The sequence below is a fragment of the Rhipicephalus microplus genome, chromosome 1 (assembly GCF_043290135.1).
Source record: "Rhipicephalus microplus isolate Deutch F79 chromosome 1, USDA_Rmic, whole genome shotgun sequence".
Classification (NCBI taxonomy): Eukaryota; Metazoa; Arthropoda; class Arachnida; order Ixodida; family Ixodidae; genus Rhipicephalus; species Rhipicephalus microplus.
In genome coordinates this window covers 110,620,563-110,638,918 of record NC_134700.1, presented here as the reverse complement: position 1 = coordinate 110,638,918, position 18,356 = coordinate 110,620,563, and the positions used below count along the sequence as shown (strand labels likewise).

At 54.3% G+C, this 18,356-nt stretch overlaps 1 protein-coding gene across 1 annotated transcript in view; it reads right to left on the bottom strand.

Moving 5' to 3' along the window:
* The window catches only part of LOC119178306 (uncharacterized), a 65,233-nt gene that overhangs the window by 31,114 nt on the left and 15,763 nt on the right, over positions 1-18,356 (bottom strand). The window contains exons 2-3 of the mRNA XM_037429498.2: positions 5,386-5,722; positions 3,284-5,023 (exon numbers count right to left, since the gene is read on the bottom strand). Of these exons, the coding sequence (XP_037285395.2) occupies positions 3,284-5,023; positions 5,386-5,709 (2,064 nt within the window). The 5' untranslated portion in view covers positions 5,710-5,722. The remainder of the gene's footprint in view (positions 1-3,283; positions 5,024-5,385; positions 5,723-18,356) is intronic.

The following is an 18,356-nucleotide window of genomic DNA, read 5'->3' as shown; positions in this document are numbered from 1 at the left end:
AAGAAAAAAAAATCGGAGTGCGATTACCCAACGCCATCGAGTCATACACGCCCCGACCACTATGGTAAAACTGCACGAGTAGAAAAGCAAAGAATTGGGAGAGGGGGGATGGAGGGAGCGTATGCAGTATCCCGGCTGGTACGGCGAGCCAGCAAGCAAACGGTCGGGCTGCGTGAGCCTCGCGAAGCATCGCACGGAGGCGAGGCCGCTTCCGGGTGCCCCCACCACGTCCTGTCCTTTATCACACTCCCGGGAGGGGGGGGGGGGGGGGGTGTGAGGACTAGACCCGCTAGAAGCGAGCCGAGCCTAATCAAACGGGGCCCTCCGGGGCGCTTTTCTGCCACCGCGGGCCCATTCCGTCCGAGCGAGTCCGCGAACCGAACACAAAGGAGGGAGAGAAAGAGAACAACCAAAGCGATAAAAGCAACGCGACGAGCGCAGCGATCGCAAAAAAAATACAAAAAGGGCGAGAAAACGAACAAAGAAAACCGGAGCAGCGGTCGCGGTGCGCAACCACTTGTACGCGGCGGCAGCGGAAAGCGCGACCGCGCGCGCGCACAGTGACGCGTCACACACGGACGCACCGCCGGCGGCGGCGGCAACTGCACGCACGCCCCTTCTCTCCCTCTCTTCCACTTAGCCGTTCTTCACGGCGGGTGGAGAGGGCAAAAAGTGCCAGGCGAAGTTCCCGGGGAAGCCGAGCAGCGAAATGAGAGAGAGAGAGCACGTATGGAGAAAGAGTCAAAGGAGCAAGGAGGACACGTCCCGCGAGCGGCGACAACGGCGAAACAAAAGCGGAGCTCAGCCCCACAATCCCCCCCCCCCCGCCAATCCTCCAGGCGCGCCGCACGCACAGACGAGAGCAAGCGACGTAAAAATCGGGAGCGCACCACGTCGGCCCGCCGCCGCTCCTTTTCGCGGCAGAAACGGCGCTCGCTCGTTGCAGCAGTCGCGAGGCTGGAGCTGCGCTCGTTTGCGCTCCACAGCGTAAGCAGGAACGGGCACAAAAAAGCATGAGAAAAAGTGCACAGACGACAAGCGGAGTAAATGAGGGAGGCGAGCGTCGAGGCCGACGGCGAGAGGCCTCAACGCGGGCGACGACGCGCGTCTCATTTCCAACGACCCCCACTGCCGTCCAACCCGACGTTCGGGGAAACGCCGCCTGCCACGGCTTTCTTTCCAGACTTTTTTTTTTTTTCTTTTAGACTCTCTCGACATCGAGAAAGGCGCGCGCTGGGGCGAAAGAAAAGCGCTCTTTTTTTCTGGAGTGGCGCGAAGCCGACGCTCACGCTCATGCACCGTCGACGCGTAGCGTCAGCTTTCTGGGCCAAAGGAGACGACGTCGCTTGGAATCGCGTTTTTTTTTTCCGAAGCCTTTCTTTTCGGCGGAGTTAAGACGCCTCAGCCGCAAATCAGAGGGCGACAGCGGATGGCGCTGCAGTTTACAAAATGAAACAACGCTTTTAAGATAGAACGAGAAAAAAGAAACACAAAAAGGTGGTAGGCCATCTCAACATATAAAACTTATGATATATATATATATATATATATATATATATATATATATATATATATATATATATATATATATATATATATATATATATATGAGAGAAAGCGAGACGTGAAACGACTGGCAACATCATTTACCTACAAGAACAAAAAACCAAACATGGCATGGTGTTACTCGTCGAAGTGTTCACTCATCTCTAACATACAAGTAAATATATACAAAGAACTACCAAGCACAGCATCGCTTTCAACTTTGTCACACTTCATCAGTCACATCTGCGGTAAAAATTATAAAAATAAATATGTTTCACGCACTCGATAGTACGACACACGTAAAATATATTCCGATAGCAAGTTTCACACACGCGCGAACTGCAAATCGAGACTGATTCGGGGGGTGGGGGGGGGGGGGAGCTTAGGCCGTTCGTCTGATGCAGCCGGTACCGCTTACGTGCGTCCTCCTCCGCCCCTTCTCTGCAACAGGGGTCATTAAGGACCCTGGCGTACTAAGATCCCTTCTCGAGGCCAGGAAGCAACCGCCTCGCTGTGGTGACCGTTTTGAGAGCCCCGATTCCGTGAAACTCCTCAGCAGAGTATACGCTGAAACAGCGGCACTTCCCCAAGCCTGAAGGAGACCGCGATGCACATGTGGAGGGCCGATGAGACGGCTCTCTTGTGCGTTCGCCGGCGTCCGGGTCTAGCCATCCGCTAATTTCGGCAACACGGGCTCCGCGGCGTAGCCTGTACTCTTGGGTGAGATACGATCGCCAGCACGTACTTATGCGGACACTTCGGCAATGGCAGACACTCGCCCGCCATGACATCGGGCATTTTTGGACATAGGCGAATGAAATATCGGGACCTGCTGAAGCGCGGCTATAGCATCGCCCAACGCAACGTTCAGGTTTGGAAAACAATTCAATTAATGATATCGAATGATATGTAGGGTTTGACGTCCCAAAACCACCATAAATGAGACACGCCGTAGTGGAGGGCTCTGGAAATTTCGATCAACTGTGGTCTTTGAACGTGCACCCAAATCTGAATTCTATTAAATGATACAACACGCGAACCTTTTAGCAACGATATGCATCAAACGTAAAATCCGGATCTTGAGTGCCAGGAAAAAATAGAATTTTCTGCCTATTTTTGTTTGATTTCAAACAATGACGCTCGTCGCATATGTTGAGTGTATCAAGACAATTTCAATAAATGCCAGCGTGATCATTCCGTAACTATAGCAGTGCGACTGGAACGTACAATATTTACAACGGCTATCATATCTCGAACAATATTCACGTCAGATTAATCACAAAGTGATACCACAATGCACTGGCAAACTTAAATTTTCCCTTTACTGCGGGCGTGGGAAATATTGAAGTGATTGTGGTTTACGGTGCAATGGCAGTTGCGCCGTCGTTCTACGCTGCGACAACGATCACGTCTCGAAAACGAGACGAGGAAAGCGCGGACTTTCCCGAGCAAGAACAGCGCGGCGCGCACTCAGCTGCGCGGGCCCTTTAGCGAGCGACCTTGAGGCGTCGACCACCAGGGTCAACGCAAGCGGCGCTCACGCACGCCACTCCGCGCACGTTCGCTTTCGAAATCACGACGGCTATAGCGTAGCGGCCCGATTAATCGCTGTCCAATCTGGCGTGTTCCGCGCCCGCGCGAGGCACCCCGTTGAACGATAAGGCATGAACAGAAATCACTCAACGGCAATCGCATGCCGCTAACGAGGAGAAGTAAAATAAGGTTGTGGCCAACTGACCTCGACTGTCCTCGGCTCCTTGACCCGGTCCTGCTGCGGCGGAGGCGAGGACTTGGCGCGCGCCGTCGCGTCCTTGCATGGCGTCGAAGCCGTCGCCGGGAGGTGGTGGTGGTGATGCGCCGAGCGAGGGGTTTCCTCCTTCACGGGCGACGTGATGCCGAACGCCGAGGCCTCCATGGCCGGCAGCGCCGACGACGGAGGCAGCACATGACCGCCGTTGCTGCTGTGCAGCTGCTGCAGGTACTGCAGGTGCGCCTGGTGCGCATGCGCAATGACTTCCGCTGCCGTAGTGCGCGGCACCGAGGTGACGCTCGAGGGCGCCGCCGTTGTAACCGGCTTGTGGTCCCTGAAGAAGAAGTTCAGCGTCGGTTTCTCGTCGTGCGGCGTGGTCATCTTGCTGTGGTGGTGGTGGTGCTTGCCGTGCAGGCTCGTCGTCGAGGCCGCAGGCAGCGTGGGTTTGCTCAGCAGAAGGGCCCCCGGCGCAGCGGAGGGCTCTGCCGTCTTGGGACTCGTGGCCGGCGGCACCGCCGCAATGAGAGGCGGCGGACTTAGCGGGCTCTTAGCGGCCGGTCGTTTGCCGGCGTCGTTGGTTCCGGCGTGCGAAGTCTTCGCTTCATCCGGCGGCTGCATCGCTTCCAGCCGGGGCATCTTGGCGCGCTCCGGCTCGGGCGGCGGCGGTGGCCGGCCGCCGCTAGACGAGCCGAGCCTGAGAGAGGACGTGAGCCGCGAGCGCTGCTCTTCGTCGATGACAACCACGTCGTTTATGTGATGGTGGTGTGGGTGGTGGTCGGCACTGTTGGAGGCAAAGGCCGAAGAAGAGGATCGCTTGTTCGACGAAGACTTGCTGTGGTGGCTGCCGCTGCTCCGGCTGTTGTTGCGCGAGTCGGACGATGATCTATCCGAGGAGCGGGACGATGAGTCCTTCTTCTTCTGCGGGCTCGGCGTCGTCAAGAGCGGCGTAGTCGTTGGCGGCGGGATGATCGGAGGCAGGCCCCATCCGGGGTAGAAAGGAAGGTGCGCGGCGGCGTTGAGGTAGTCCTCCCTCTTCACCGTCTCGCCAAACGCCGAGCTGAGACCGCCGCCAAGCGAGGGCCTAGGTCCCAGGAGGTTCATGGCCGCGGCTGTGGCTGCGGCAGCTGCAGCGGCGGTGGCCGTCGACGAAGAGGTGGCCGACGTAGACGTATCTGTCGTGTGGCGGTTAGAAGAGGATGACTTCTTGTGCTCCCGCGTTGAGGTCGAAGACGAGGTAGAGGAAGTGCTCGTGGTCTGCGCCGAGCCAGAAGTGGACGCGAACTTGGCCGACGTCTGACTCTCCTGCAGCCTTTGCATGTGCTCGGCTGCGTAACGCACGGGGTCCGCGATGTAGGAGGTCGCCTTGTCCGCCGCGGAGGCTGACACACCGTTGGCGCGAGGGTAGGAACCAGCCTTGGCGTCGTCAGCCAGGCGGCACGGGTCTGGCTTGGGCATCATGTCGGCGAACATGGAGGAGTAGCCGGCGGGTAGCGCGGTAGCCGCGGTGGGAGGGTACAGCGACCGGGCTAGGTCTCCTGGCGCAAGGGCGGGCGCGCCCGCGCCGCGCATGCTGAGCGCCAACGCAGCAGCCGGCTCCAGGAAGGCGGCGGTCGAAGGCGCGGCTGCCCGGGCGGTGGCCGCAGAGTGGAAGGCCACCTGCTGGTCCAGGCAGCCCAGCCGGGCGGCGGCCATGGCGTGATGCTGCGCCGCTGCGGCACTCCCAAATGCCTACATAGTGGAAGGAACGTGTGGCGTTTTTACACTTCAGTACGCACAACTTCAAGCATACAGAATACCTTGATTTTGGGGTAGGCTATCTAGCTTTAAAATCTTCAGAATACGAAATTTCCGCTCACAAGCCTCCATTCTTACAAATGAGCTATGTGGAAGTCATTTAGGATATCAATGACGAAACGTCGATCTTCCTTACTGTAAGCATTTACACGATCTTTCCCATAGACTGCATCGGAATTTCATCATCCGCGCGACCTTGCGGTCACTAGCGCAATCTGAGCTTTTTTCAGTCTATACGACTACAACAGCTGTTAAGGGAGTTGGCACAGACGTATGGCACTGGAAGAAAGACGCACCTGTTGCAGGAAGGTGTCGGCGGCGATGCGTTGCTGCTGGTAGTGCTGTAGCCGCAGGAATGCTGCCGGGTCGAGCAGGTGCCGGCCGTAGGCAGCGGCCAGCTTGCGATGCTCGAGGAGCAGAAGCTCCTCGGCGGCTGCGGCCTCAGGCCCGTCGGGCCGCACGTGCTTGAGCGACAGGTCCAGCGGAATCTCGCCTCGCTCCCCGCGAACGCCCGCAGAGCCGGCAAGCGCGGCCGCCGCGGCGGCGGCCGTCACGCCGTCCAGCGGTCCACGACCGTCGAACGGCCGCACCGCCGGAGGGAAGAAGCTCGCGTAGTACATCGCGGTCGCCGTCCTGAGAGAGACAGAGAACGGCGTGATACGCACAACGGTTTCGTACAATGGCCTTTACGTGGCAACACGGACTATGCCACAGTAGGCGTCGTGGCTGGGAGCGACGATAACTCTCGAGTTTTAATGCATACAAATAGCAGATAAAGTGGATAAAAAGACAAAAACCACCGCGGGTTTGGTCTTCGCCGTTGACAAGTTGCCTTCTCGTCTATACTTTAAACGTGAAGCTACTAGAATACATTAAGAAGCGTAGAAATAACGTCCTTTACGCCTTCTTTGACTCCAATGCCTGCTGCTTTACATAAGGGTCAAAAATGAAATAGCGATACATGCAGCTGTTGAGTTTGCGCTGTGCCAGTGGCGGGTTTGCCGAAATTTGGGTTTGCAGAAATGTATAGTATACTACAACGCATGAATATTAATTACACGGAGTCCGTTCCTAGCACTGTTCTGTTTTTTATTGTTTAGTAGTGTGCACATATGAATCAAGGAGGCCTTGATAGCGGAGCAGTAGCAAAGTACTAGAAGTAGTATTAGTAGTAGTAGAAGTAGTATATTACTTTCAGCGAGCGATTACAAGCGGATAATCAAAGATTATGTTTTATCACAAAATTTTCTAGAACAACCAATCAATTATCGCCTATTAAAACTGGTGTCGGCTTATTTTCGGGCTTCCTACTCAGGCTTCCGAAGCCACAGGTTCGACTGATACGTAAACGTAAGTTATGAGCCGAGTAGCATTTGTTTCCAAGAAGGCAATGCCGACATGCGTATATATGGACCTTCTCTACGACAATAGAAAGAGCAGCCTACCGAAGGAAATAAAAAAACAAATTTGCCAGCGGTGCCCGCTGCGAAGTAAAGAAAAAATTTCGCGTTTTCATCTACCCACGCATGGCATTATAAGAAAAGGTCGCCCACTCAAGCCAAACGAATGTGGAGCTGATTGTCTCCGCTTGATGGATAAGCACGCGACCTTCGCTGCAGAAATGTCAAGAAATAGAAAAAAAAAACTACATACGCGACGCGGCAGACGTGCTAACTACATGATCGCTACAAGCAGCAAAACGGAGGCCTGCCGGCATCGTAGATGCAACTAACAGTAATTGTAAGCTATTTCGCTGAAAACTTGCGTATTCACCGAACCAGCGTTTCGCCTTCTTTCGTCGTGCTCTTTTCTTAACAAATAGTTCCGCAAAGCTCTAAATTCAATGCCTACAAATGTTGTATGCAGCACGGTTGTGAGGGTGGCCAACCTAGCTTAGAAAAACGACTTCGTCGACTTGATGAGTTGGTCGATTTTCACGAAACATTCTTTCGTAAATGAACGCAACTTCAACAATAATGCGAATTACGTATACACAAAAATATACAACTCAGAAACTTCAAGAACGCCAAAGCTTGCAAACTAATATAACAAGTAACGCAACCAGAACTGTGATACCACAATGATTTTAATTACACCGTTCATTATTGACTTCGACGTATAGAGCTAGAATTAACACTAATTAGTTTACCACAAAAATCGATTCTTTAAAACCACGTATGTGTTTCAATCTTGGAGATACGACATCACTTCGGTCGAAAATTTTCTCGCATTTCGGAGAGTATAACCGCATTCACAGATTGCGCGAACTGTAGTTAATAATTCTACTCGTATAAACCATAAATTAACTTGAAAAGTTTACCCGACCATAGTGCCATTGAATCGACCAATAGTGACGCTCTCATCAACGACACAGCAAAAGGGACAGTTCGGCTGCTTGATTCGTGGTCCCATTGAGACATCGCAAAAGACGAAGGACACAGGAAGACTTGACAAGACGAGCGCTCATCAATGCTAATCAATCAATCAGTCCAAATGATAACTAGCCGAGAAGGATGAATTGATGTAATTCGAGCATACTACAAAAGCATTCACCCCGTCTGGAAAGCACACCACAATGAAAACCTTCTCGAAGACATTTACACGCGTCATATATACTCTGCCCGACGTGTAACGAAGACCAGGGTACACGTCAACACATCAGAATCCCCGAAAACAATGCGTTATTTATGTCAGTGGATGACAGTATTGTATATAGACTAATAAGCTGCGATACTCTGTGTGCACGAAACGCGATGCAAACAGCCCAGCAGCGCCGCATGCACCATTTGTTCAGATTTTTCGGCCATATAGGTATTGGACCGTCATACCACGCACGCGAAATTTTCGAGTCGCGTGCGCTTTCCTAACAAGTATATCTGCGCAATGATCGTCGCTGAAAGAAAGACACGTCATTGACTCTATATGAGGCAGCCACCAAACGATGAACGAAAAAAAATAATTATAATCAAGACGACGAAGAAGAGCTGTTTGGTATCATTGCTGTCATGGGACCACCTTGTTCACAACCGACACACATGCACGTTCGCTGCCGACGATACCCCTTTTCTTTTTTTTTTTTTCGGTGAACGAACACCCCATCGTATATACGACGCTTTCCTCTTTCACCATTCACGCTCATCATCCTCTCTAACGTCGCATTCCAGCGCGGAGTATTTCCAACGCATTCAGACGGGAGCCGAGATTAACCGACATCGGCAATAGAGGAGAAAAAAAAAAGTATCGCGGCGACGATTGCCCAGGGACGGGAAGAAACGTGAGGCGATTCAGAAAAGACGGAGAGATGCTTTCTCAACCACCACGGACTTCAACGTGCGCGTACAGGACGAGGTCCCAGATGGTGTCAGTCCGGCCGCCCCAGACACACGGAACGAGGGAGTCGACGGAAGAGTGAGAAAAGACGGGGGCCGTGGGCGCTCGGTCGAGAGCCTGCAGCGCGTTGCGACACGTCTGATGCACCGCCGCCGCACTCTCCAGAGGCCCCTTTGAGCCAGCCGCCGCTCGCATGGCTTTCCAGTGAGGACCTCCTTCGTCTCGGAGGATGTCGAAAGCAGGAGAGATGATGACGCCTCGGGCGAAGCCGCGAGTCGCTCGCAGAATGACCGAAACGGGCCCGACCCGCAATGCCTGCGGTGCCGTCGTCCGCGTGACGCGTTCGCCATCGCGCACCACTGGTCCGAGCCCCGGGCCGTCGATTTATGGGACGGAATAACGGCGCACTGATGCGCTTTATCCGCTGCAGCGCAAGGCCGGAGAGGGCAGAGGATCTGCATCGTCGCATGCAGTTTCGCGGTGCGCATTGAGCCGGAAGAAACTGCGATTCATCGAACTCGTTTACTCAACAGATGCGATCGTGCGGAGGCTCCGCAGAACCACGGCCACGGGGGCACAACGAAATATTGAGCGTTTCTTTAAGCTATGAAAGCTATTCATAGCTCCAAATTGGTAGCAGTGTCTGAATTTTAAAAGCCTTGTCAAAGCAGCGGTGTGAAGACATTTTGTCTTAAATTTGACATTAATTCGTTCGCAGAAACGATCTGAGCGTGTTTCTCTCGATGAGGTTAAACCAAAGGTGTTCAAATTTTTTTGTCGCACAGACAGGTGCAAAAAGTGCACTTATGTAGTTTCGCGCAAACCTGACAGCCACAGTCACACTCAGCGCTCAACATTGCAGTCAGAAGCGAAATGATATGTACCTCCGAAAAGCATCAGGCGCATTATACGTTGGACAGAGAACAGAACAGAAACACTCGAAAGAAAAAAAAAACAGTAAAAGGCGGAAGTTGTATGAAAAAGGAAAAAAAAATGAAAAATGAGTGAGAACTGCAACGGCTATTCTACGAGACATCTTGGAGACGTTACAGACAACGGCGACCGGACGAGCCGTCGCACTTGCTCTCACGCCCAACGACGGAAGCCGTTTACGATGTACCGCCTCGAAGCTTCTCAACGGCGATCTGACTCGTTATGCGAAGTTGAGTGCAACAGAGGGAAAACATTTCCGAAGGCTTTCCTCGTGCACCCGCCCGCACAGTGCCACATAACATCCTAAGAAAAGGGAACTGATATATACGTGCGGCCAGCTGCATGCAGCAAGCGTGCAACGCGGCAAATGCTGCCAAGACACTAGGCCAAAACAAGAAAGGCATACGATACGTCTCGAAACCAGAAGCCGAGCGCGCAACTGCGGTGGGAGGGGAAACGCCAAGCCGGGTATTACGCGGCACGCGCGTTATCGCGCATGCAAATTGCGCGCCGACCACGTGCCTTGAAGAGATGCCGCTGCGCCCAACTACGTAGGCACGGCGCAACAGTGCATCAGCGACGGCGCACGTCGCCGTTTAGAGCAGTAATTGCGGCGGCGGGCCGCATAAACGGGCCACGGCGCGCGGAAAGCGCGAGCAAAACGCGGCTCCGAGCGGGCCCTGATTGGTTTTAGGGCCGCCTGCCCAAACCGGCGGCAGACAATTTAGCCGTCATGAGGGAGATTCCGGCAGGGAGGCGTGTGAGCTCGGAGAAAAACTACAAGACACGCGGTGAGGCAGAGCAAGCAAAAAAAAAAAAAAGAAATGAAGAAACGCCAGCGGGAGCGCCATTAACGGGAATGCTGGAGCGTTAAGAGCGCACCCGGCGGTGGCACCAACGGTTAATAACGCTGGCGATACCCTCAGCATCAGTTCACTTTGCATGTCTCTTTCAACCCTCTCCTTCACCAAGGGCCTCCTTCGCGGTGCGGCGTGTTACGACGGGAATTCGACGTCAGCTGATGGTGCTCCGACCATACACATCGCGCAATTTAGTGGCGGTACAAGTGGGATACGAAAGAACCGAGCGTCGTCCACATCGCAAAGGGCGTCAGAGCTGTCACGTTCAGCTTTCTCGCGTGGCAGACATTGCTCAATTTGCTTCTCCAAGTGAAAAAAGACAAATTGGCTCACGGTTAAGAGAAACTGGTAAAACAAACTATACGCGCTAAATTCTGCACTAACCGCTAAACAGCCTTACCGAAAAACAAACAGAAACACAAGCTCGAGTCGTCCGCCTCTCTAAAACAGTGAACCCGCACGCGGCGCGTGACCGTCGCACGATATGGAGGGCACAGCGATGCGCAGCCACTCTGCGGGCAGCACCTGTTTCCGGGCGACACTATCGCGCAGACACCCACGCACTAATGCAACAGTCCCCAAAGCGAGAACATCAAAAACGAAACGAAAACGACGAACAAAAAAAAAAAAGAGAGACGATGCGCGCAAGCGAGCCAGCGCAGAAAGCAGGGCGAGCGCGCTTTCGATTAGGAGCGCGCAAACACGGTACACGCAGGCACCGCGCTCCCAAAGCCAATCGACCGTGCCGCGCGGACAGCGCGCACGGCCCAACGCCGCTGCCTCGCTTTCAAAGCCCGTCGCCTGTTTCGGATCGCCCTCTCCCAAAAGAGCGCGCTGCTTCGTTTGCCGGCGCGCACAGCTGTTTTTCCGGCGGCACGCACGCACAGTCGTCGTGCGACGCCGGCATAGTAATCTTCGGATCAATAGGCGGACGTCAGGGCGTGCTCGCGCCGAACCCGCGCTGCGTTGACTTGTGCATAAAAGCGTGCAGCGCTGGAGATTGCTGTGCGGCGAAGAAAAAAGTTCGCTGGGCACACGCACGAAGCAGAAAGCAGCGCCGCCGCCCGCACTGATCGCGAACCACGCTGTCGTTCTGAGAGGCTGGAAATAAATATGAACGTGCACACTGCAGGAGTGTTAAGATACTATTTTTGATGGAACCAACAACTAGCTGGGCGCTTCAGAAAGAAAAAGACAAGGAAAAAGTATTATAACACGCATTCTTCGCGACTTTTTTCAAAATAATGACGACCTTAAAAGATAGCGTCAAACTGCGCGGCAGTTAGGGAATGGTAACTGCAACACGCGTGCAACGATGTGGCAATGGGAGGCTGCGCTGTCATGCTCGAAGCCTGAAGAACAGCTCAAGCTGATCGACAGAGGTCGCAAGATGGCGAATGCCACAGGGCCCTGGACTGGGGGCTTTATTGTAGCCTGAAATAGCCTGAAAAGTTTATTCGAAATAAAGTGCTGCATTCCATTAGCGTTGTGCGTACAGATATTAAAGATGTAGTGCGAGCGGATGAAATGCATGGGTATTTCAGGTGTGAGGAAGTTACACGACATGACTGCGGGGTTTCAACAACAAGCAAAAAAAATCCGCGGAAGACGATCTAACGCGTGGTGTACGCACAAGTGAAGTGACAAGAATCATCGTCGCGGCTGTAAAACAGGCTGCCCTTGTACAGAAATAGGCGAACAATTTTCGTTTGGCCCGCGCGCAGACATTGTTCATTTTATAGTCACCGGAACCACCTGAGTTCGCCGATGTCCACGCAAAAATGAGCATCCGTCTTCCGCTCGTCGTCAGATGTATGGGTGGAATCCCGCGTCGCCAATCGGTCGACAATCTTTCTTTGCGTGTCGAATGCAGTGGTGTGGCGTGTTGCCCGAAGCCAAGCAAATCGAACGGTCGAAAGAGACGCGCCGTTGCGGCCCCATTGTGCTGTGCCGCGCCGTTCCCCCACCTATCGCAGCAGGAAAAACGACCTCCCCGCCCGTCTCTCGAAGAAGCCAGGGCCGCACTCGTCCCATGGCAATGCGCCCGCATCCCTCCGTCCGGGCTGCGCTATCTGCTCAGCGAAATGGGATACGCCGGGGTGCGCTCGGGTTGCATGCCTCCGCGCGTCAGCACACGCTTCCGCACAGCGCTGCACGACCAGAGAAAAAAAGGAAATGGATGGAAAGCAAAATAAGGCACGCCAGAGGCCGTCAGCGGAGGAGGGCGTCCTAACGACTTGCGCGTCACTGCGGGATGCTCGACTCGCTCGCCATGGGAGGCGGAAACAGGGCAGCGGCGTAGACGACCTCGGCTGGCCCTCCAGTCACGCAGAACTCCGCAGCTGCTGGAAATGGACGCGAAGGAGAGAGAGAGAGAGAGCGAGAGCTTTCGCGCCGTTCAGAGGCAAACGACGGGACGAGACGCGCTGCACGGGAACAAAGTCTGTGCCATCACACGCTGAGCCCCAAAGAGAGAGCGCGCTCCCGTCAACGGCTGGTTAGCATTTCTCAAGTCAGGAGATGCAGCAGCGCTCTTTCGGTCTGGCAACGCACTGTTGCCGCTACCGCGACGAGTCGGCCGCTGACGTGAACGCGCGAAAACGCTGAAACACGTCTTCCCTCTCCGGCGTCGTTTGTTGCCGAGTGCAAAGCAACATCCTCGTGCGTCTACAAAGGCCAACAACCGCGGCAAATACTGGCGAAAACGCGGGTGCCTCACGTAGCGGGCAGTGAGGCAGCTCGCGCGAGATTAGGGTCAACCGCGCGACGAAGGAGTTAGCGACAGAGTCTCCGGCTTACGCACGCAAGCACGCAAACCGTCGTTGGGAGTAGAAGGCACGGTAGCACGCGCTGCTTCTCACAGCCTGCGCGCCGAAACGGATAAGAAGAGGTGGGTGCAGCTTTCCGAGTTCCAAGTCGACGACCACAGCGGCCAAAAGCTCGGCTCGCACCCAGGGCGGCTTTCTGGCACCGGCATTGGCGGGGAGACTCGGTCGCGCCGACTAATCCTTACCCACACCGGCGCTGCTTCTAATCTTGGCCCCGCCAGCAGCACACGCTGCGCTGTCGCAGCGCCAGCTGAGGTGCGCCCTTCCCGGATACCGCACCTCTACGCGAGCCCCGGCGGCGACCGAGAGCGCAGGACTGGGAAGAAATGCGTGCAGCGAGAGAAAAGCCACGTTGCCAGAGAAAAAAGGCCGAGCTACCACCCTCGCCTTAATGGCACACCCCGTCAAGAAGCGATTGTGTGCGTGCTTCCGTGTCGGGAAGGCGGTGGTTGAGGCACCGCGTTCGGGTCTAACTGTCCGGAGAACAAAGGTGCACGCAGCGACCCGCGAAGTCAACTTGAGAATTCAAGCGGTTTCGGAAAGGGAGTTCGCGCTCTGGAGTCCGCAAACGGTGATCATGGTCAAACCAAAGCTCTTGAATAAATAGTTACCGATTGAGGAAGACTAATTTACCGGGAAAATTGACGTGCTGACCAACCTAGTAGTGGCGCCATTTGGGGGCGGAGAGCTACCAAAGACTGTGCTGTAACTGAAATAACCAAATGCGTATAAATTTCCAGAGCACCCCGGGCCAACTCATATTAAAGGGAGGTGTATCTTCTTTCCGGTGTAAATTTCCACGGAACATTCACTGAACAAGAGAAAGTTCCTAGCAACCATAGTGCCTCCACAAAGCGTCATAATAATTTTGTCGCCAACAGCAGCTGGTAACATCGGCTTGCGCTAAGTACGGATTGGTAATTTTGTCCACCGTTAGGAACTTGTAACACAAAAAATGGGGGGGGGGGGGGGGGAAGCTCCTCTTGGATTACGGTAGTGAGAAAATAACGGATGAAAAGCAATTGATTTAACATGTGAGGATTAACGTCCCAAAACCACCGTGTGATTATGAGAAGACGCCGTGGTGGCTGGCTCTGGAAATTTCAACCTCCTGGTGTTCTTTAACGTGCACCCAAATATGAGCACAAAGACCTACAGCTTCTTCGCATCCACCGAAAATGCAGCCACCGCAGCCGGGATGTCATCCTGCGACCTGATGGTCCGCAGCAGAGCACCTTAGCCACTATAGACCATCGCGGCGGGGCCGGTTGAAAAGCAAAGCTGGCTGAATGGAAAAAGAGAATCGTGCCAAGGAAGATGACAGCTAAGCGCAAATCACGGCGCATCACCCCTCGACGCTAAGCTGGCTCGGTGTTGGACTTAGGAGAACACGAGTAGGAAATAAAACGAGCAAAAAAATAATAAGAAAGAAAGAATGGTGACGCGAGCGGCCAAGAGCAAAATAAAAATAAAAAAGAGGCATCGGCGAGACCGCACGTGCGGCTCTACGAAGGCGTGCGCGGCTCTCTTCCCCGCTCGTCTGAAGACGAAAGGACTTCTGCGAAACTTTCCTCGACGCCCTTTCATCTAGCTCTGGGAGGCGAACACCTACGCTGTCGTTAGCACGCGCCTCTCACACGTCACTGAGATCTCCCGGCAGGGCGGCACATTTCGAACGACTGCGCCTCGAATTCAGCGAAAGTGGAGACCTTCTGGTACAGGACGCACCAAGTCCCTGCGTTCTTTTGTAATTTCTCAACGTCCTTGGTTTCATGGGCCAGAATACAGAGAAGAAAACGCAAGTGTTAGGGGCCCCAACTACTTCAAGGCTTCTTTCTGTTCGAAAAGCTTTCTGTCTCGCACTTTTCGTAAGAATACTCGAATACATAGAAATTTCCGACGCTTCAGGCAACGGGTCGCTACGGGTGCTGCGGAAATACTTGGAGGAAACCATGTAGTATACGACAGATAGATGTGAAAACGACACCGACAATTTTTCGTGTTACGTGGAATCGAGTGTTCCCTCTGCTTACGTCAGACTACCGTCGTTACGAAAATTCCAGCAGACCAACTCCACATCGAACACGTATCGACACAAATCCTACTCGCGAGACCGGCTTCAGAGCCCCCCCCCCCCCCTGCCCCCATCACGTGACAGCTGGCGCCTCGGTGTTTGCAGCGGCGAGAATTGCGTAGACGAGGCACCAAAAGTAAAGCGATTTGACGAGCGATAAAGGTGGGACCGTCCTCGCGAAGGTCGCTGGACGAGACCGCACTTCTTGCAACGTTTTCTGTAGTTGACCTTAAACATATAGAAAAGATGAAGAAAGCAAAAGGGCCATGTAGTTTCGACAGCAAGCATGCCGACAACGCTACAACGGCACCTGCGGCTTTCCAAGTAACCACCAAGAGAAAAATTTTATACTTTTTTTTTCTGGCGTGTTTCTTTCGTCTAGGCGCATTTCAGCAAGAACTGCGTGAGAGGCGGAGTTTTCGCGCAAGCAAACCCCGGACGCGAAAGACGATTGCGACACGCAAAAGATTACAGCAGCCCGGACGGCGCGGAAGCCCGTTGTGCAGAAAGGAAAAAGGAGCAAGTGCAAATAAAAAGGTGAGGAACAACGAGGAGAGAGGGTGTTTCATAAGGCGCATTCGTCCGGTCGCGGCGAGAAAACTCGGCGGCTTCATTGAGCGCCATTCAGACAGCGCAATCGTAGGCGCGAAACACCCGGCGCAGGGAGAAAGAGGTGGGAGTTGAAAAGCGACAGCCCCTCTCGCGCCTCTCCTTTCAAGCGCCGCTTTCTGTTCTTACACCGGTCGAGGAACGAATTCATTCATTCGCTGCCATCCGTTTGAATGCCGACGGCGCCGCTGCGCATATATCGGTGTTGGCGTCCACGCAGGCATCCTCTGTAGTCACGTGCCTACCACCATGCGCAAGCCCCGCAGGTATCGTACGTATCGTACGGTTAGCCTACAGAGTATGCTATTTGAAATGGCCTGGCGTTTTTTTTCCCCGCCGCGATTCAAGGCCACGCCGTAGAAGCCGCTGCTGCCAGCGGAGGGCTGCTTGCGTTGCGTGCCTGCTTTTGTCTTCCCGTCTCCGTTCGCCTCGCCTCTATGATGGAAAAGCAAACGAAAAGAAATAAACACGTGGCTAGCTACATCCGCCCCCCACGAGCAACACTCGCGAACTACGCGGCGCACTTCGTGCACGCGCAACGACGTTCCCGAACTCCGGCGGCGCCGCACGCAGCGTCGTTATCGCGCCATGAAGTTTACTGGCCCATAGTTGCGAGTAGAAAAGAGAACTCCTGCTGAAGCTTTGCCTAGCCGGACCGCTTGCTAGGCTATGGCAATTTCATCTTGGAAGAGTTACTAGCTTCCAGCAATCAGCAAGAAGAGATCATTTCCGATGGAGGCGGAAATGTTGTAGGCCCGTGTACTCAGATTTGGGTGCACGTTAAAGAACCCCAGGTGGTCGAAATTTCCGGAGCCCTCCACTACGGCGTCTCTCATAATCATATGGTGGTTTTGGGACGTTAAACCCCACATATCAATCAAGCAATCAGCAAGAGACTGGACAAATAACTCAATATAAGCCATTCTGTACAGTCTACATTTCCTCTGGACACAAGCAGTCCTCGAGTAGTCAAGTCCTCGTGGGGCAGTCGTCTACATGGAGACCAACATTTTGTCTCCTGTTCTGACAGTAAGTGCTCTGCCCTATTTCTTGTTTTCGCCTCCTCACCACGCTTCCGTTATGTCTTAAACCACTGCATGCTGCGAAAAACTTTCTCATTCGCCACAACCGGTGCCAAATCGCGCGGCGCTCCCGCTACTTGCGAAACAGCGCACAGCGCGTACAACAGCCTCCCGGGACCGGCTGGCGCGCAACGCGGCCCGCAGCCGTCGCCGATGTCATCGCCGCCGGCGGCCCTTTCTTTCGCGACGACCGAGCGGTTTTCCTCAAACGGCGCTCCCACTCCTACTCCTGGGGAGGACCCAGACTGGCTGCGCAGCGGTGCGAGCGAGGCGAAGAAAAATATTCCCCCCTTTTTTATTTCTTTTTTTCCTACCCCGCGCGTCGCCCTTCGGTGGAACGAAGAAAAATGGCCGGAAGCAAAAGAAGGCGCTTAGGCAAGGGGCCGAACAAGCGACCGGTCGGAGCTCGCTCGCGGAACTTGCCCGTTCCTTCGCCGTGTACGCGTAATGTACTGTGTCGAGCGGGAAAGAAGAGACCGGGGCGGCTTTCTTTTACTGCGCTCCGCGAGGTTTGCTTTCGTTCTTTTCCCGGTGCGCCGCCGAGGCTTTGAATCATCACCGCCAGAGTGGGAGATGTGAACGGCCAGCCGGAAGCCCTATTTCTCTCCCGACTCTTTGGGGCAGCCGGGCGGTCGTTTGGGCCGGCGTCGAAAGCCTTGTTAGCGCACCGGTCCCCAACATTCCCGGGATAAGTTTTGTCAGCCAGTCGTTAATCACGATGACGGGTCGGACTACAAGTCGGTCGTGTGGCACGTGCATTACACAAAATTGTTTACGAATATACTTTTACGTGATTATTAGAAACACTACGACCAATGAAGGCACCAGCCCGTTCTTAGATACTGAACAGATTTCGGGGCGCTCAAAGGTATGATCGTAGCAATGCCAAAACGCCCGCAAGTGTGGTATCGCGGTCCCAAATTTAAATAAAGAAAAGATTTCCGCAACTTCGCTACAACAGGCGTTGGCCGTTACGGCATGCCACCAACTTTAATGCAAAGCGAAATGCCTTCATCCTGCCGGGAAAGTCGAGGCGTGCGTCCGCTTAGGTGCAAGAATAGAAGCTCCTGGTTACACACGATGGACTACTGCTCGATGCATCCAACGCGTTTACTCTCCAGTGCCCCCTTTGTTTCGAGCAAAACGGAGCTGCCACGCCGAGAACCTTATCCTCCGCACACGGGGAGGTGATGGCGCATCCGGTGCGGCCTTTACCACACAACGAAAAAAGAAACAAGCGCGCGTACACGCTGCTGCGCCGAGTGAGGGGGGAGGGTGCGCAGGCAATCGTTACAGCTACACGGCGGCGGCGCACCGGAGATAGCAGCGGGCGGGGTAGTCGTCGGTTGCTCGCGCTAACAACAGAACGGCTGGCGATGCCGAGAGAAGCCAGCCACCGCCGCCTCGCCAGCACAGCACCGTCGTGCGTCGGTGAACACACACGCGCACACAAGAGCGGCGCGTCGTCTCTCTCCGGTCGCTAGAGAAGAACAATAAAACAATGGGCCGTCGACGACGCAGAGCGCCAAAGCACGGGCGAGCCGGCTCCGT